General features: G+C 58.2%; 1 protein-coding gene across 2 annotated transcripts in view; it reads left to right on the forward strand.

Annotated features, from left to right (window-relative positions):
* The first annotated feature begins 1,840 nt into the window (after window positions 1-1,840).
* Window positions 1,841-19,189, forward strand: part of SCN4A (sodium voltage-gated channel alpha subunit 4) — a 43,626-nt gene continuing 26,277 nt past the window's right edge. Inside the window, exons 1-10 of one of the 2 annotated variants that reach the window (XM_051640280.1) lie at window positions 1,841-1,956; window positions 11,566-11,864; window positions 12,168-12,286; window positions 13,104-13,193; window positions 13,851-13,979; window positions 14,126-14,217; window positions 15,301-15,609; window positions 16,259-16,322; window positions 16,799-16,940; window positions 18,181-18,393. In XM_051640280.1, the coding sequence (XP_051496240.1) occupies window positions 11,601-11,864; window positions 12,168-12,286; window positions 13,104-13,193; window positions 13,851-13,979; window positions 14,126-14,217; window positions 15,301-15,609; window positions 16,259-16,322; window positions 16,799-16,940; window positions 18,181-18,393 (1,422 nt within the window). In that variant the 5' untranslated portion in view covers window positions 1,841-1,956; window positions 11,566-11,600. Of the gene's footprint in view, window positions 1,957-4,239; window positions 4,406-11,565; window positions 11,865-12,167; window positions 12,287-13,103; window positions 13,194-13,850; window positions 13,980-14,125; window positions 14,218-15,300; window positions 15,610-16,258; window positions 16,323-16,798; window positions 16,941-18,180; window positions 18,394-19,189 lie in introns of those variants that run through there. The other variant, XM_051640279.1, reaches the window with a different exon arrangement.

Here is a 19,189-nt window from a genome sequence, read left to right on the forward strand (position 1 = left end):
AACCCAAAACAAAAGAGCCTGGGGCCATTTTTATTTTTTTTTATGGAAGAAACTAAAGTTATGCTCCCCAAAGGAGACCTTGAGCACCTCCCACGTGGAGCTAATCCCTCTGTCCCACTGCCTGGCATCCCTGGGGGGCTGAACCCGACCTCCTGGGCTGCTGGATTCACACTGTCTGGAACAGAAAAGGAAAAGAATGGAGTGAAAAGAAGAATGGAGCCAAGAAACATCCCTTCCTGGCTGCCTGGCTGCTCAGGTCTCCAGCCTTGGCCCTGGGATTGATTGGGATGAGTTGCTGGGCACAGGGGGTCCCAGGGGTGAGGGGCAGGAGGCAGGGAAGGGCAGATGACCAGCCAGGGATGCCAGGCTGGGGAGGGCAGGTGCCAGCAGAGCTCGTGCCAGCAGATGAGAGTTGCACCAGGGTATTTTGGGGCCCAGCAGGCAGCAGAAGAGCTGCAGAGAGCTGGATGTGCTGGAGAAACGATGTGTCCCTCTGCCCGGCCTGGGTGCTGGGGTGGGTGGTCCTGTGCAGACCAGAGGGGTGAGCCCCAACAAGCTGGGCCCCCTTCCCTGATGTTCTCCCAGCTCTGGGTGTCCTCTCTGCACCCTACATGTCCCTGCAGCCCCCTGGGCATGGAGAGAGCACCCAAAGGGCCCATAGAGAGGGATGAGAGGGGAGACAACTGTGCACCAAACCTCCCCTCTGCCCCCTTCCCAGGTTGGTTCAGACCACTGGGGTCCCCCCTGGGCAGGGTGATGGGGTGGGGGGGGTTGGTGGCCAAGCAGGGTGACAGTCCCAGCCACCAGATGCTCTTGGTGTGCAAGGAATCATCGAGTCCCAGGTTGGTTTGGGTTGGAAAGGACCTTAAAGCTCATCTAGATCCAACCCCCCTGCATGGGCAGGGACACCTCCCACCAGCCCAGGCTGCTCCAAGCCCCATCCAACCTGCCCTTCAACACTGCCAGGGCTGGGGCAGCCACAGCTTCCCTGGGCAGCCTGGGCCAGGCTCTCACCACCCTCACAGCAAAGAATTCCCTCCTCATGTCTCACCTCAATCTCCCTCTCCCAGTTTCCATCCCTCCCCCTCATCCCATCCCTCCCTGCCCTTGTCCCAAGCCCCTCCCCAGCTTTCCTGGAGCCCCTTCAGGCACTGGAAGCTGCTCTAAGGTCTCCCTGGAGCACCAGAAACGTGATGTTGGTGCAAAATTAAGCAGCAGCAGAGGGTGGGCATGGGGGGGGGCACAGCAGAAATGATGGACACCCCGTGTTTGCAAGCAAGAGGAGCTGGGGCTGGGGCTGGGGCTGGGGCTGGGTGCTGGGTGCTGGGTGCTGGGTGCTGGGTGCTGTGCCTTGGGAATAACATTCCCTGAGGGACACGTTGGCAGCAGGGCTGGCACTGGGGGTGTGTGTGTGTGTGTGTGTGTGTCCCACCCTTGCAGTTGTCCCATTGCTCTTTTCCAATGGCATGTCACTCCTGGGAGAGAGACACAGGGAGGTGCTGGCTGGGGTCCCTTCCCAGCTCCCCTCCACCCCCCCCCTCCTTCCCCTCCGGGTGCCAAAGCCAGCCCTGATGCCACCTCAACATCTGGGACACCCGTTGTCACCACCTTGGCCGCGGGGCTGGGGGCAGGGTTGGGGTGGTGGAAGGAGGGGGGGGGGGTCAGGGGGTTTGGGGACCCCCAGGTTGTTGTAGGGGGGGGGTTCAGGCACCACCAACCCCCCGGATTGGCCCGGGGGGGGGGGAACCACACACAAATGCCACAGCTGAGACGGGGCCCGGGCTACCTGAAGGACCCCGCGTGTCCTCAGGTTTCACTCATGACCATCTGACAGCAGCAGCAGCTGCTTCTGCCAACAGGCACTCGCTGAGCTGAAGCCTCCAGGAGCCGAAGGAGGAGGAAATTCTGGCCCTCAGAAGGTTTCTCCCCGGGATTTTTGCAGCTCTCCACCCAACAGTGAGTAGCGGGTCCAGCCCCGGGTTGGTGCCGGGTCACCAGGCAAAGGGCTGAGGGGACTGGGATGTCCCCAGGTTGGTCTGGTTGGTGGTGGGAGGGATGGCAGGGGCTTGGCCAGCAGAGGAGGACGGGAGCAGGGCAGTGCCCGTGGTCCCTGGGGTGCTGGGGAGGGCTCTGGGCACCTGCTGGACCCCCCTGCGTGGGAAACAGCGCCGGACGGGGGGTGAAGGTCCCCACCAAGGCAGGAGGACACGGGTGCCACAGCCAGGGGACCCTTGGTGGCCACGGACCTGCTGCTGGGAGGAGAGGGGACCCTGGGGATGTGAGAGGAGAGCGGGTTCTGAGGCACCTTCCAGCCCGAGGGAAGGAGCTCCAGGCAGGGCTTGCAGCTCACAAGTCTCCTTCTTCTCCTGGCGTCTCCTCCGGGGATCTAAATATAAACCCAGCCCGGGCCAGCCAAGGTTGCAGGAAAGGTCTGCGGGGTGTGGGGTGCAGGGCCTGCTGCTGGGGGGGCTGTCCCCCCACAGCCCCCTGTGCCCTGCAGGGCAGCAGGGAGGGACCCCCAGGGGGACAGGAGGAGGTGGGACCCTCTGCCATGCCCAGAGACCCCCCCATGGGGACAGGAGGAGCAGGTGGGACCCTCTGCCATGCCCTGAGACCCCCCCATGGGGACAGGAGGAGCAGGTGGGACCCTCTGCCATGCCCAGAGACCCCCCCATGGGGACAGAAGAAGCAGGTGGGACCCTCTGCCATGCCCAGAGACCCCCCCATGGGCACAGGAGGAGCAGATGGGACCCTCTGCCATGCCCAGAGACCCCCCCAGGGGGACAGGAGGAGCAGGTGGGACCCTCTGCCATGCCCAGCTGGGGGTGATGGGTGTCACAGGGGCCAGAGGCCACCACTTCCCCATGGGATCTCTGGGGTGCCAACCAACTGCTTCGGGGTGCTGGGCAGGCCAAGTGAACCTGATGTGGGGGCTCAGGGCTCTGATTCCCCCCCACCCCCCACCCCCACCCCCCCTGTGGGCAGCAGAGAAACAGGCAGTGCCAGGGGGGGATGTGTCTGATTTTTGGGGTGCTGAACCTCCCCCCCACAGCTCTGACCTGGCCACGGGTGGGTGTGGGGGGCTGTGCAGAGATCCCACCCCTCCCTGCTGTGCAGGGGCTGCTGTGCCCCCTCCCCAGTGCCCTTCGGGGGTCTGTCCAGAGTCAATCAGCCACCCTGGGCCCCCCAACCCTCTGGGACAGGTCCTGCTGTCTCCTTCCTTGGGCCAAGTGACAGAGGGAGGTTTGGAGATCAGAGAGACCAAGGTCCTGCCCTGCCCAGGCAGCTGCTGGTGGTGGGTGTGCAGCAGGGAAAGCAGCCTGCAGGATTCCACTGGGACAGACTGGTTTGGGTTGGAAGGGACCTCAAAGACCATCCAGTCCCACCCCCTGCATGGGCAGGGACACCTCCCACCAGCCCAGGTTGCTCCAAGCCCCATCCAACCTGCCCTTCAACACTGCCAGGGATGGGGCAGCCACAGCTTCCCTGGGCAACCTGGGCCAGGGTCTCACCACCCTCACACCCAAGAATTCCCTCCTCATGTCTCACCTCAATCTCCCTCTTCCAGTTTCCATCCATCCCCCTCATCCCATCCCTCCCTGCCCTTGTCCCAAGCCCCTCCCCATGTTTCCTGGAGCCCCTTCAGGCCCTGGAAGGTGCTCTCAGGTCTCCCTGGAGCCTTCTCTTCTCCAGGCTGAACACCCCAACTCTCCCAGCCTGTCCCCAGATCAGAGCTGCTCTAGCCCTGGGATCATAGAACCATAGAATGGTTTGAGTTGGAAGAGACCTTACAGATCATCTAGTTCCAACCTCTAGGTCAGGTTGCTCCATCCCCATCCAACCTGGTGTTGAACACCTCCTGTGGCCTCCTCTGGACTCACTCCAACATCTCATGTTGGGGACCCCAGAACTGGACCCAGGACTCAAGTTGGGGTCTCGAGCAGCTACTTGTGACAGCAGGTACCACTGAGAGGCAACACTTCCAAAAACCCCTGGGGACAGCAGGACACCCCGAGTGGGCCTGTTATCTTGGGGACCTCCTGTGCATGAAGCTGATGAGTTGGTGCTGGTGAGTGTTGGACCTGCCTCCTGGAGCCCTCGCTGGGACAAATGTCTGAGGTTAGAACAGTTCAGGGGGAAAAGTGGGGTTTTTTCCTGGGGTCTGGTTAAAAAAAGACAAACACCAAGTCCTGCCCTTGACACAGTTGTGTTAATATTTGAATAGAGGTTTGATTTCCCAGTGTGGGCACAAAGGAGCAGGGGACGTCACTGGGGGCAAAAGGGGCTGGTGGAGCTGCTGGGGCAGCTCCAGCTTCACCCAGGGCAACCTGCTGGAGCTGGGGATCCAAGCACAAGTGGCTGCAAAGGATGAGGAAGCGTCCAACATCCTTCCTGTTCCCAAGAGGTTGGACCCGTGAGGTGGAGAGGAAAGGGGGAGAAGGTGGTGGGTGTTTCTGGGGGAGTTGGGAGGGGAAAGATCTGAGAGAGCTCTGGAGAGTTGGAGATGACATCTGGAGCTCTGGAGATGCTGGGCAGGGTGTCTGTCCCTGTTTGTCCAGCTCCCTCCTTGGTTATTTATACAGCCCTTGGGAACATCTCAGCTTGGAGTTCCCCTTCTCCAGATCCGAGTGGGTTCAAATGAATTCCAGAGGGCAAGAGCTGAGGTTTGGGCTCAGGTGACGGGGCTGGGGGGGCTGCAGGTGCCCCGGCTTGGTCCTGGTGTGCCAGGTGCTTGGGATATTGGTGCTTGGGGTATTGGGGTGCAGAGGATGGGAAATCAGCATCTTCCAGCCCCTGGATGCTGCAGGGACCCCTGAGAATGCTGTGGGAACATCAGTCCTGGGATCTGATCCCAGCCCTGGTGGCTGTGGGACCGTGTCCCTCCTGGCATCCCTGGGAGGTGGCTCCACCACTGCCCCCCCATGTGCCTCAGTCTGGGGAACCTCATGGGGGGCTGCAGCTCCTCATGGCCCCCCGGGCACCCTCCCTTCCCCCAGCCTGTCCCTTCCTCTCAGCTCCTGACACGGGAGCTGCAGCAGGAGCTTGGATGTCACCAAGTGGGCAGTGAACAGGGTCCTGCTTTAACCCTTCCCTGCCTGCCCCAGCCTCCACCACAACCAACCCCCCCCGCCCCTGAAAATCAACCCACACCTCCAACCACCCCCACTGCCCCCTTTCCAGCCACCCCCTCTGAGGGGTTCAGCAGGGCCAGGGATGGGAAGGTGGGGATGGAGGCACCAGCCCGGCTGCGGGCAGGAGGGGGTTAGTGCGTTGCTGCAGGATGGTGCAACCTCCTGTTTCCATCTGTGGCCCAGGAGAGTATCTGAGGACTTCACAACCTCCAGCCCCTGCGTGCCACCCCCACGGTCAAACACCTCGAGGTCCCCTTGGTGGGGCAGGGAACAAACAGGCAGCACAGGGAGGAGGGGGGACACGAGGGAGAGACACAGTCAGTAATGACCAGGGGGTGGAATCACAGGTGGGGTTGGCTTGGAGGGACCTTGAAGACCACCTAGATCCAACCCCCCTGCATGGGCAGGGACACCTCCCACCAGCCCAGGTTGCTCCAAGCCCCATCCAGCCTGGGTTGGAGCAAGTTCAGGGATGGGGCAGCCACAGCTTCCCTGGGCAACCCCCCGGGTGCCAGCACAGCCCCAGGGTCCTTGTCCCCGAGAGCATCACCCCCAGGGGTGGTGGCTGCTGCCAGGAAAGGGCTGGAGAGTGTTGGGAGATCTTGGGCTGTCTGAAAAAGGCAGTGACCAACAGGCAGAACCAGAGGAACCGGCCTCAAGTTGTGCCAGGGGAGGCTGAGGTTGGAGCTTGGGAACAGTTTCTCCCTGGCAAGGGTTGTCAGGGCCTGGCCCAGGCTGCCCAGGGCAGGGGGGGAGTCCCCATCCCTGGAGGGGTTTCCAAGCCCTGGAGATGGTGCTGAGGGACATGGGGCAGGGGTGGCCTGGGCAGGGCTGGGGAAGGGTTGGACTGGCTGATCCCTAAGGTCTTTTCAACCAAAAATGATTCTGCAACTCTATCCTGAGGCAGCAGAGCAGCATCACTGCCCCAGCTCTGAGCTCCCCCAGCAGAGACCTCAGCTCCTGCTCAGCATCAGATCTTGGCTTTCCTGTTGAACTTGCTGTGCCCTGAGCTGCATTTGAGCTGTTTGGTGAACAGAGTTTGGTTTCCAGAACCCTTGAGCTCCTGGGTGCTGCCTCATCTCCACCAGCATTAACTTCTTGTAGCCACAAGCACTTGGGGCAGCTCTGGGCTCCCTGGACCCTCCTGGAGGTGGCTTCTTGTTGGCTTTGGTGCCCGAGCTCCTTGTGTCCAAGCTAAAACCTTCACTGCAGGGTGTCCATTCCCACCACCCTGTGTTGGACACTTGGCTGAGCATCACCTGCCTCTACTGCTTCTGGGTGAGTGAAGCTGATTTCCACTTGCTGGTGACCACTCAGGTTGGTTCTTGTCTTGGATGTGTGTCCATGCTGGTCTCTTCTGGTGACACTTTGGAGATTGTCTCCTGTTAAAGGGATGAATCTTGAGGGCAGGTTTGCAGATGGGTGAGGGCAGCTCCTCAGGGTGTCTTCCATGGCCTTGCTGCAGTACTGCAGATGCTCAGAGGGTCCCACTGGTGTCTTCTGAGGATCTGCAGAGCTGAGACCTCTTGGGAGGAGCACATCTTCACACCAGACACCCCAACCACGCTGGTCTTTCTTAACCCAGCCCTGAGGGTGGTGGAGGAACAAGTGCATCTCCCCGGGCTTACCAGGCTGGGGGACTCTGGCTTTGCCATGCCCTGGGCAGGGGGGAGCAGTGCCCTGGAGCCTGGGTGATGGGCTGAGCTCAGCACCTGCATGGACCAGCAGGATGAGGACCCAGACACCCTGAGTCCCCCACAGCCACATGTCTGCACAGAGCAGCCAAGGAAGCCCTTCCCCCTCTTCCTCAGCCCACATGAGGCTATTTTCTCTGCAGAGATGAAGTGACAATTCTGGAGGGGGTGGCTCTCAGACAGGACCTTGCCACCCTTCTGGCTGTCCTGGTTATCCAGAACCTATTACACAGCATCTCTGGTAGCTTCCAAACCAAACATAACTCCTGTTATTTTGGAGGCTGATTCATTTGGCCTCAGAGGAGCAAAAATATCAGAGGAAACTGAATTCCAGACTGAAGGCCCCACTCTCCTGGGCTTCTCCCACTTGCCTGCTGGTAATTACTGGTGCTGAGCTGGGAGGTGAGGTGCTCATCCGTGGTGTGACATGGGTGGTGTGTCCAAATGCAATAGGTCAGTAAAACAAAAAAAGGAGTCATCCAGCTTTGCTGGGGCTCCACAAGTGGAGAAGGCAGCTCAGGAAACAACTCAGCAGAACTTTGGAGAGAGGTTCCAAGTGATGGAACAAGAGGCTGCATTTCATGAGGGACCCTGGGGGTCCCAGGTCCTGGGGGGTGATCTGATCTGTGCTGGGGGGTGATCTGTGCTGGGGGCAGCTCCTCTTGCTGCTCCCAACCTTCTTTCACCTCCAGGAGGGGCAGGGACTCTGAGCTGGGTTATTTGTGGCAGTTGCCCCACGTGTGCCAGGGTGGGAGCAGAGGGGGCTGCTCATCCCAGCCCCAGCCTGGAGGGTCCCAGGGGAAGCTGTTTCCCTCAGGGTGGTGGGACCCAGCTGTCTGCCCCATGCTGTTCTCCCACGGACTGGTGTGGGCACTGGGCTGACTGGGAGAGCGAGGGGTGCAGAGCCAAGGTCCCTGCAGAGCCTGTGCTGGCTCTTGGCTCCTCTTCTGGGAAGCAGGGATGGGCTGGAGATGATGGAGATGCTGGTGGCTCCAGGGCTGCCATGTGCAGGAGGTGGATCTTGGCTGCAGTCCTGCTCCTTGGGGTCATCTCTGGGTGGGGTCAGAGCAGGACCAGATCCTCCAAAAGGCCCCAAAAAGCCAGGAAGCATTTCCATGCCCAGGGCACCATCTCCTTGGGGGATCCCTCCAGCTCAGCCTCGCGTGGTGCTGCCAACCCCCCCAGCATCTCCTCATGGCTGGGGCTGCTCCATCAGCTGGGCCAGGGGATGGTTTCAGCCCAGAGAGAGGAAGAGGAGCCTCAGGCTGAAGGGAGCTGCTGGTTCCTGCCCAGAGAGAGGAATGAGCAGAGTCATGGGGCTGCAGAAACCCGACTCCTGCCGTGATCGCTGGTGGCAGCTGGAGACGCTGCCACCTCGGCTGGGACAGCAGGCTGGGGACAAGGCACTGCTGGGGGGCTGCAGGGGCAGCAGGAGGCTCTGGAGAAGCCGTGGACCATGCAGCACCCTGAGCACCAAAGCCTTGGAGAGCAGGGTGCTGCTGAAGGGGCTGGAGGCCTGCAGAGCACTGGCACTGCCCATAACGTGCCCCAGTAGCTCTGCAAAACCTTCTTCCCAGGGAAGCTGAGGCTGCTTGGACCAACCAGCTCCTGTGGGTCCTCAGAGTCCCCAGGACAAGAGGAAATGGCACCAAGTGTCACCAGAAGAGACCAGCATGGACACATCCAAATTTAGATCGGATGTTGAACTTCTTCACTGGAAGGGTTCTCAAACACTGGCCCAGGGTGGTGCTGGATCCCCATCCCTGGGGGTGCTTCAAAGCCCTGGAGATGTGGTGCTGAGGGACACGGGTTAGCACTGGAGCTGGCAGGGCTGGGTTAGTGGTTGACAGAGTTAGGGTATGGCTGGCAAAGTTAGGTCATGGTTGGGTTAGATGATCTTCAATGTCTTTTCCAACCAGAACAATTCTGTGCTGTGGAGTGGGCTGGTCCCACGTGGCTCCTGCTGGGGGTCCTGCCTGAAGGTGCATCCCTGGTGGGACTTGGGGGGGACAGAGTCAGGGGCACCTGGGTCTCACCTCATGCCCTTGGCTGGAGCTTGGAGGCCACTGGTGTCAGGGCAGCACAGAGGGCAGGTCCCCAGAGCTGGGCAGGCAAGGAAGGAAAGGGTTACCCCTGTTTCCTTCCAGAATAACTCGGGGTGAGAAGCAGCACCAGTGGTGCCCGTGGGCACCATCCCTGGGCAGGGATGGGGGGCAAAAATTCCCCTTTGGCTGCCTCCCATGAGGTCCCACCCCTGGGGGCCCCCGGGTGGGGCTGGGCCAGGGTCTCTGTCCTGCAACAGGACAAAACTCTCCCTCTTCTAAATCAGGTTTAAATACAAAAACATTCTCGCCCTTCCGCTTGATTATTTTGTTTCTTCAGGGTTGTCCTGCTCCAAAAGGCAACAAGTTGCTCCCATCCCTCTTCCTTTGAAGGTGCCAGAGCCCTGGAGCCCTGAAGGGGCTGCTGAAACAGCCCCCCCCCCCCCAAGGTGGTCTCTTCCCAAGAGATGTTGCAGCTGGGGCTGGTCCCTCCTTCATCCCTTGGGCTGGATGTGATGGGGGTGGTGAAAACCACCCCCCCCCCGAGGCAGGAGTGAATCCTTTTTGCCCAGCAGGAGAAATCCAGCAGGTTCTGAAGGGTTGTTCTCTGCCTCTGCTGAAAATCCATCCCTCCCTGGGCCCTGGTTTTTATCTCTTGGTTTCTAATCAGCACAGGAAGGTGTTGATACCATCATGTGCCCAGAGCCTCCCTTCCCACCAGGGCTATCATTGCCCAGCTCTTCCAGACAAAGGGTTGAAGGTTTCCAGCTCTCAACGTCATGGAGAGAATTGATCCTAAAGCTTTTTCTGCAGCATCACGTCCAGTTTTGGTGCCTGCAGGAGATGCTGGTTGTGGGGGGGTGAAGCCCAGAGGTGCCTCTGGCCCAGAATGCCTGGGAAGTGGGATCATGGGCTACAATATTTTGGGTTCATCTCTGACACAAGCTGGTGTCAAACAGATCTTGGGGTGAGGTGACTCAAAGGAAGAACCTTTCTGGTGTCTGGGAAGCTTTTGTCAGGTGTTTTGGACTCTCTTGGGGCTGATCTTCTGGGTGCAACCACCCATCTGGTCCCCACTTTTCTCTCTCCAACCTCTGTTGTTCTCCTGGAGCCACCCTTATCTCTCCTGGATGGTCCATCCTGTTCCTGTCTGGGGGCTCATCCTGAGCTTGTAACATTAGAAAGTGCCATTATTGTCTTGCCTTTTGGCTCAAGATAAGACTTTAACCCCTTCCTCTTGGGAGCAAAGTCCTCCAGCACTGCAGGTTACTCATGTTTCCTATGGAGGAGTGGTGTCACCTGGCCACCAACCCTGCAGGCTCCTCGGGCTGAAGAACCTCATAGAATCAGGGAATGGTTTGGGTGGAAAGGGATCATGCAGCTCCAAGCCCCCTGCATGGGCAGGGACATCTCCCACCAGCCCAGGCTGCTCCAAGCCCCATCCAACCTGCCCTTCAACACTGCCAGGGATGGGGCAGCCACAGCTTCCCTGGGCAACCTGGGCCAGGCTCTCACCACCCTCACAGCCAAGAATTCCCTCCTCATGTCTCACCTCAATCTCCCTCTCCCAGTTTCCATCCCTCCCCCTCATCCCATCCCTCCCTGCCCTTGTCCCAAGTCCTTCCCCAGCTTTCCTGGAGCCCCTTCAGGCCCTGGAAGCTGCTCTAAGGTCTCTCTTGCTTTGAGCACCACAGGGTGCAGGAGGGAAGGTGAGACAGCTGGAGCTGCTGCTGCTGAAGGTGTTTGACTTTGGTGAATGACCCTGTCTAGGTTGGTAAATTCCACATCCAACAGCAGCCAGCTGGGGCCAGGGGACACCAGCTGCTCAGCTCACGTGGTGCCCAACCCAATGGTGCTTTTAGCTGGGGGTCTGGGAGGAGGAGGAGCACACAGGGTGCCCCATCCACAGGCATCCCATGCACAATAACCCTTCTTGCAGGTTCAACCTTTCTCCAACAAACCCATTTGCAAACCCCCTTGAGATCCTGCCACCACCAGGCTTCATGGGTTGAGCAAGACCATTTAGGAATGTGGTTTAAGCACCAGACTTGGTAGAGTTGGGTTGCTGGCTGGTAAAGTTGGGTTGATGGCTGGTAGGGTTGGGTCAATGGCTGGTAGAGTTGAGTTGTTGGCTGGTAGAGTTGAGTTGTTGGCTGGTAGAGCTGGGTTGATGGCTGGTAGAGTTGAGTTGTTGGCTGGTAGAGCTGGGTTGATGGCTGGTAGAGTTGGGTTGTTGGCTGGTAGAGTTGGTTGATGGCTGGTAGGGTTGGGTCAATGGCTGGTAGAGTTGAGTTGTTGGCTGGTAGAGCTGGGTTGATGGCTGTTAGGGTTGGGTTGTTGGCTGGTAGAGCTGGGTTGATGGCCAGTAGGGTTGGGTTGTTGGCTGGTAGAGCTGGGTTGATGGCTGGTAGGGTTGGGTTGTTGGCTGGTAGAGTTGGGTTGATGGCTGGTAGAGTTGAGCTGTTGGCTGGTAGAGTTGGGTTGATGGCCAGTAGGGTTGGGTTGTTGGCTGGTAGAGTTGGGTTGATGGCCAGTAGGGTTGGGTTGTTGGCTGGTAGAGTTGAGTTGTTGGCTGGTAGAGTTAGGTCATGGTTGGACTCCCTGACCTTAAGGGTCCTTCCTGGAACGATCCTGTGAAAAATACCCCAAAAAGGGGCCCAAGCTGGTGTTGCCTCCTCAGCCCCTCTCTCCCCACAGGCTGGGCGCGGGTGGGCCGGCAGCAGAATGAGAGGATGGCCGGCCTGCCCCACATCCCAGGCCCCCAGGACCTCCAGCCCTTCACCCCCGCCTCGCTGGCCGCCATCGAGCAGCGCGCGGCCGAGGCCGAAGCTCTGCGGATAAAGAGGCAGCAGGTGGAGCTGCCCGAGGAAGAGGAGGTCAAACCCAGCAGTGACCTGGAAGCTGGCAAGAACCTGCCCCTCATCTATGGTGACCCACCCCCCGAGCTCATCGGGACCCCCCTGGAGGATCTGGACCCCTTCTACAAGGATAAGAAGGTGAGGAGGGGAGTTTAGATTTGGCATTGGCTGGGAGGTCCAAGGAAAAGACCAAAGCGTGGACTTCCTCTGCTTGCCATCGTGCCCCAGGGTCTCATCTCAGCCCACTTTGGGGATCCACAACCCCAGGCTGCTGGGGTTGCTTCACCTTCAAGGCAGAGCACGTTCCTTGGCAAAGTTCTGAGCCTTTGGAGGTCCAAGGCACACAAAGAGGTCTCACCTCTAATGGCAGCACTCGATCCACGAGCCTTTCGGGGGGTGCAGAAGGGCCTGACTCTTCCCCTTCCTCTCTTCTCTCCACAGACCTTCATAGTCCTCAACAAAGGGAAGTCCATCTTCCGCTTCTCGGCCACCCCTGCCCTCTACATGCTGGGGCCCTTCCACCCCATCCGCAGAGGAGCCATCAAAGTGCTCATCCATTCATATCCTTGTCCTCTGGGATGCTGCTCCACCACCAGGTCAAACCCTGGTGCTCAGAGAGCAAACAGCTCTTGGAGAGGGCTGAAAGAAGTGTTTCATGATGGTGTGGTGAGCAGATCTCCTGGGCTGGACCCCAGCATGGGCAGGGCCATCCCAGGGCTTTGGTCTCCTCTTGAAGGCTTTGGGCATCTCGGTAGCATCAAGAGCTGAATCTTAGTTGGAAATGGGACAAACCTGTTTGGTTGGAGAAGGGAAGAAACCAAAGTGGTGGAGCTTCCTAGGAAGAGGTTGAAGGTCTCTGAGGTCTTGGAGAGGAAAGAAAGTGTTTTAAGGTCAGGGGATCCCATCCCATCTGGGAAGTGGGTGAATCAGGAGCTTCAAGGATGCCTTGGGAGATGGAAGGCAGAGGAACCAGGACATTGGATACAGGGAAGGAGGCAATTTGGACAGTGCTGGGGCTCTTGGCGTGGGGCAAGTAGAGGTGGTAAGACAGGAAAGGACCCCAAGAGCATGAAGAGCACTTGGATGGGTGGGAAGTAATTCCAGAAGAGCTCTGGTGACAGCAGGGGTTGGTGGCCCAGAGGTAGGAAGAAAAAGAGGGGAGGTGGGTGGGAGAGGGATCAGAGAAGAGAAGAAAGTCATGACCTGGGCTGATGGAGAGGAAGGAGCAGAGGGGACAAGAAGGGAGGCAGAGCCACCACCATGGAGAGGGGGTGGGGGGCAGGGGCCAGAGCTGGGGAACTAAGAGGGATGTTCATAACAGTGTGAGGGGGGGAGTCTGGGCAGTGGCCACAACATTTCTCCTTGACCAGGTTTTAAATTGTTCAGCATGTTCATCATGATCACCATTTTAACCAACTGTGTCTTCATGACCATGAGCAACCCCCCAGCGTGGTCCAAGAATGTGGAGTAAGTCCTTGTCTCCCATGACCTCCCCCAGTCATCCCTGGGTCCATCCATCCCAGCTCGGCCATCCTCAGGACAGAGGGGTGTTGGGATCCATGCACCCTTCAGAGGAGGAGAGGTGTCACTGGGAGGTGCTGGTGGCCCTATCTCAGAAGGGATGTCCAACCTCTGCCTCAGGTATCACGGAGAGTGGGAGTGTTTTAGAGCTGCTCAAAATCTGGTGGGATCCCTGTGACAGGAGACCACCACAGAGCAGGTTGGGTTGACAGCTGATAGTGTGGAGATGCTGAGCAGATCCACCTGTCCAACCTGGACAACCAGCCCAGGTGGGAAGGGGAAAACCCAGCATTTCCTGCCATGGTCCTGCACAATCAGGTCTCAGGAGGGTTCTACAGAGTGGGTGGTGGTGGTGGGACACCAGCATGGATCAGAGGTGTTGCAGAATGGTCATCACAGGGATTGGTGACCTCAAGATGTCCCAACTTCCCTTATGAGGTGAAACCCTCCCCAAGTGCTGAAGCACCCCAAGAACCCAGCAGACCATCCGCCCCCAAACTCAGCTCCCCAGGATGGTCCCACTGGCAGAGATGGGCAAAACCTCCTCCTGAGCTGGGCCTTGGACCCAGGTGAGCATCCCCTGAGTCACCATTCCCATTCCAGATACACCTTCACTGGGATCTACACCTTTGAGTCCCTCATTAAGATACTGTCCAGGGGCTTCTGCATCGATGACTTCACATTCCTGCGTGACCCATGGAACTGGCTGGACTTCATGGTCATCTCCATGGCGTGAGTTTGGTGGGGGGGAGGGAGGACAGGAGGTTTGGCCACTGCACCTGGGGGGTTGGGGACACAACCCTGGGGAGGAGGGCTGAGGAACAGGGTGGTGGGTGCCTGGCAGAGCCCTTGGGAGCCCTTCCTCCTCTGTCCTGCAGCTACATCACTGAGTTCGTGGACCTGGGGAACATCTCTGCTCTCCGGACCTTCCGCGTCCTCCGTGCCTTGAAAACCATCACGGTGATACCAGGTGGGACTTGGAGAAGTGGTCTCCTCTCCATAACTTCCCCGTCCTTGGGTGCAGGTTGTCACCAAGTGCACAGTAATTCCTCGTTCAGCTCGAAGGGAAAACAGAGGAAATAAGATACTTGATACTTAGAAAGAATTTTCCACATAATCCAGCTTTTGGGTCAGGTCCTGCTGGTTGGACATCTTGCCATGAGTGGTGCTCACTCAGTTCTTTGGCCCCTGATGAGCCAGACATGGGGCTTTTGGGGCTCCTTGGAGATGTCTTCATCAGTGGGTTTGTGCTCACATTGTTTATGAGCTTGATCAAACAATAAATAGAATCATAGAGTGGGTTGGGTTGGAAGAGACCTCAAAGATCATCTAGATCCAACCCCCTGCATGGGCAGGGACACCTCCCACCAGCCCAGGCTGCTCCAAGCCCCATCCAACCTGCCCTTCAACACTGCCAGGGATGGGGCAGCCACAGCTTCTCTGGGCAGCCTCCTCCATGTAGACCTTGGGTGAGGGGAACAGCATCCTTCATGTCAAAAGACCCCACCAAGGGTCTGTGGTTGAGCCTCCTCTGTGGTGGAAACAGTGATACTGGGGTGGGAGATGAGTTAATCCCAGGGATTAATACAGATGTCACTTTGTCACCTTCTCTTGGACATGTTGGAGCTTCTCTGACTCGGAGGGATCAGGCTGGAGGGTCCAGCTGGGCTTCCAACCAGCCACGGAGCAGCAGCACGTGGGGGTGTTGGACCATGGAGGCTTTTCTGGAGCTGAGATTGGTGCTCAGCACCTTCCAGCTGGGCTGGCAAAGAGCTTTTCAGAGCCAGAAGGAACCGGTGGTGGACTTTGGGTCGTGGTATCCAGGTCAAGATTGGTGTGGGGAGGTTTGGCTGGTGCTGGTCCCAGGGTGACAGTTTTTTCTGGTGGGGAGCAGCTGGAGGTTCTGAGCACACGGGGTGAACTTGGTGACACCACCAGCTCCCCAGCAGATCCAGCACCCTTTGGGAACATGCTCTCCACAACCAGCAAGCGAGCGAGTAGGTCAGCAGTGACACCTCGAGCAATTAGCTGAGTAGTGGCACCTCCTCCCTAGGGCTGAAGACCATCGTTGGGGCCCTGATCCAGTCGGTGAAGAAGCTCTCAGATGTCATGATCCTCACTGTCTTCTGCCTGAGCGTGTTCGCCCTCATCGGTCTCCAGCTCTTCATGGGGAACCTCCGGCAGAAGTGCGTGCGGTGGCCGCCCCTCAACGACACCCTGCTGGGGGACCTGGGGCTGGGCAATGACACCTTGGCCAACACAACCTTCTACGGCAACTTCACCGACGGCATCATCGGCAACTTCACCACCAACTTCACCAGCAACAGCACCTTTGATTTCGAGGCCTACATCAACGATGAAGGTAAATGCTGGTCCATCTCCTTCTCTCCTGACCCACCACCCTGGTTTTCTCCTTGGTTTCCTCAGTCTTCCTCTGTGTCAGACCAAAGGGGTTTGGCCGCACAGATCTTCTTGCCAAGGTGCTTTGCAGGGAGATGTGGCCGGTGGGTGAAGCAGGAGCTGTGTGTGCTCACAGGATGGACATGTGGGATCAAATCTTCCTGGCCAGGGAAAACACAGCCCTCCAGGGCGAGCTAAGCTCCTCCAGAAAGGTTTCACCATGAGAAGGCCTGGACAACCCAGTGTCTCCATCTCTCCCACTTGCTAGTGAGGGCACAGCCATCAGGGTGGGCAAATCTGCTCCATCTTGCTGGTCACCACAGGGAGACCAAATCCAGCAAAACCAACCAGCCTTGGACTTTTGATCACCCACATCCTGAGGAGAACAGGTCCTGGCCTATCAGGCTGGTTCCAGAGGGCCATGGGGTTATGGCCATGGGGTTGGGTGGGCGGAGGAGCTCTTTGAGCCAGTGCCAAGGAGTTCAATGCCAACAGCAACGTCAGCAGAGAGGACAAAACCCAGTGACCTGAGAGCCCAGAGCTGCCAAGAACTCCAGACTCAATGTTCATGTTGATTTCATTGTTGTCTTGTTCTTTCTCCAACCCCAAAGCCAACTTCTACTTTCTGGAGGGAGCGTTGGACGCCCTGCTCTGTGGGAACAGCAGCGATGCTGGGTGAGTCCAGCTCCTGCTGGTGGCCTCTGGCCCTTCTGGTTCCCCTGGAGGGGACAAGGCACCCAGTGCATCTTACGGGAAGGGTTTGGGTTGGGGGAGCCTTAAAGATCATCTGGATCCAGCCCCCTGAACAAGCAAGGACACCTCCCACCAGCCCAGGTTGCTCCAAGCCCCATCCATCCTGCCCTTCAACACTGCCAGGGATGGGGCAGCCACAGCTTCCCTGGGCAACCTGGGCCAGGCTCTCAGATTGGAGGGGGTAGAATCAGCCCAGGCATCCCAGCTGTACCCAACTGGGGGGATATTGGTCTGGCCACCCCACCTAAGGGTGCCAGCTTTGGGGAAGGTGGCATCACTCTGGGCACCCTGCGTCAGCTGGGGTGGGGAAGGTTCTGCTGAAGCATCTCCAGGGCTGGGGTGGCAGGAGAGGACAGGGCTGGGGTCTCACTCTGGCTGCCCTGTGGCTCCTCTGGCAGGAAGTGCCCTGAGGGGTACACGTGCATGAAGGCTGGGAGGAACCCCAACTATGGCTACACCAGCTACGACACCTTCAGCTGGGCCTTCCTTGCCCTCTTCCGCCTCATGACACAGGACTTCTGGGAGAACCTCTTCCAGCTGGTAGGCACCCCATGCTTATCCTTGTGCCCAGGCTCCTCTCACTTCTGTGTTGCCCCCGGTTTCAGGCAGGTAAAAAGTCACTTGACTGGAAGCCTGTGGGACCTTGCCCTGTGGTTGATGGATCTAACCAGGATCAGCAGAGATGGGACACGGTCCCATCCCATTTTCCAAGACAAAGCCCAAGTGGGCTGGGATTTGTACCATGGGTACCAGGGATTTGTTGGAGCATCTGGTCCATCTCCAGCTTGAGCTAAGGGGGAGGGGAAGGGGGACAAGCTAGGTCACTCGTGCTCTGGATTGAGTCCTTCTCTAAGGGAGAAGTTGTTGGCCCCATGAAATCCCAGCTGACCCTGGGTCTGGAGACTGGTTAAAGTAACATCTACTGGTGTCCTCTGAATCACAGAATCACTGAATCACAGAATCACAGAATCCTAGGGGTTGGAAGGGACCTCAAAAGATCATCTAGTCCAACCCCCCTGCCAGAGCAGGGTCACCTAGAGTACATCACATAGGAAGGCATCCAGGTGGGTTTTGAATGTCTCCAGAGAAGGAGACTCCCCAGCCTCTCTGGGCAGCCTGTCCCAGGGCTCTGTCACTCTCACAGTAAAAAAATTTTTTCTGATATTCACCTTAAACCTCCTATGCTCCAATTTGTATCCATTACTCCTTGTCCTATCACTGGTCATCACTGAAAAAAGCTTAACTCCATCTTCTTGACACTCACCCTTTACGTATTTGTAACCATGGATGAGGTCCCCCCTCAGTCTCCTTTTCTCCAAGCTCAAGAGACCCAGCTCCCTCAGCCTTTCCTCATTAGGGAGATGTTCCACTCCCTGTTCCATTTCCTCTGGAAATGATTGTGCCCAGACCTGGAGTTAGAAAAGGCCCACTCTTGGCTGAAGGGTGAAGCTGGGGCTGAGAGGCACCAGCCCCTGTCACAGCAAAGCGAGTCCCTGACAGAACCTTGGTCCCACCTCCACGGCTGTTTGCAGCCCTTGGGCTCCCAGTGAGCCCGGAGCAGCCCGGGTGGGTTTGATGAGACTTGTGTCCACTTCACACCAGCCCTCAGCCGGTGCTGTGGGCTGCAGGGAGGTCAGCTGGGCAACCACCAGCCCTGGGGGGAAGGGGGGAGCCAGACAGCTCGTTCCCACCACAAATGGGAGGGTGCCCTTGGTGCAAGAGGCATCACCAAACCAACGTCAGGCCAAGCTGGTGTCTCAGCTCGTGTCTCCTCCCGCAGACGCTGCGCTCGGCAGGGAAGACGTACATGATCTTCTTCGTGGTGGTCATCTTCCTCGGGTCCTTCTACCTCATCAACCTCATCCTCGCTGTGGTGGCCATGGCCTACGAGGAGCAGAACAACGTCACCATGCTGGAGGAGCAGCAGAAGGAGGAGGAGTTCCAGCAGCTCCTGGAGCAGCTGAAGAAGCAACAAGAGGAGCAAGAGAAGATGGTTGGTGGGAAGGGTGGAGGTCAAAACCTTGGGAACAGGAGGGGTAGGGACAAGTGTGGTGGTTCCTCCAGGTAAAACCCGAGAATAAGGCCCAGAATAGGCCAAGATAATCATTGAGTACCTGTTTTGAGGGTCACAGGAGAATACAAAAACTGGAGATAATATCCTGGGTGGGGGGAAAAAGCCAGAAAAATTCCTTTCCACATCCCAAACCCAGCACAGGGAGCACTGGGAGGCAGCAGAGAGGTCCAGCCCAGAGGAGGAGGTGGGAAATGAGGAGGAAAAGGCCCCAGAGCTAAGCAGATGTCTTCCTGCAGCAGGTAGAGAGCAGGGAAGCTGGCAGAGGACCTGCCTGGGCAGGGTGTGACCAGGGCACCAAAGAAGCCCTGAGGAACACAGGGCTGCAGCATCAGCAAACCATTGGGTTTTGGCCAAGCCAGCAGAGAGGGCTGGAGGGACCCTGTGCCTGGCCCAGGGAGGTCCTGGTGGCCTTGCAGGAGCCAAGGCACAGCTCCTGGGCTCTGTCCCCCAGGACACCAGCAGATACTCAAGCGTGGTGCTGTGGAAGGTTTGCTCTGATGTTTCTCCAAGCTGGTGGTGTCTAAGGCTGCCTGGTGTCCCCTTGTTTGCTCCATTGCAGTCCTCAGGTGCCACCTTCACCCCTCTCTGCCCCTTGGGAGTGTGTCTTCAGCACAACATGCCCCTAAAAACCTGGGCAAAACCTTCTGTGATGTCTGATGGTGCTGCCCGGCCAGTTTCCATCTGCAGTCATTGTTTTAATGGAATCATGGGATGG

Source organism: Apus apus, chromosome 25 (assembly GCF_020740795.1).
Source record: "Apus apus isolate bApuApu2 chromosome 25, bApuApu2.pri.cur, whole genome shotgun sequence".
Classification (NCBI taxonomy): Eukaryota; Metazoa; Chordata; class Aves; order Apodiformes; family Apodidae; genus Apus; species Apus apus.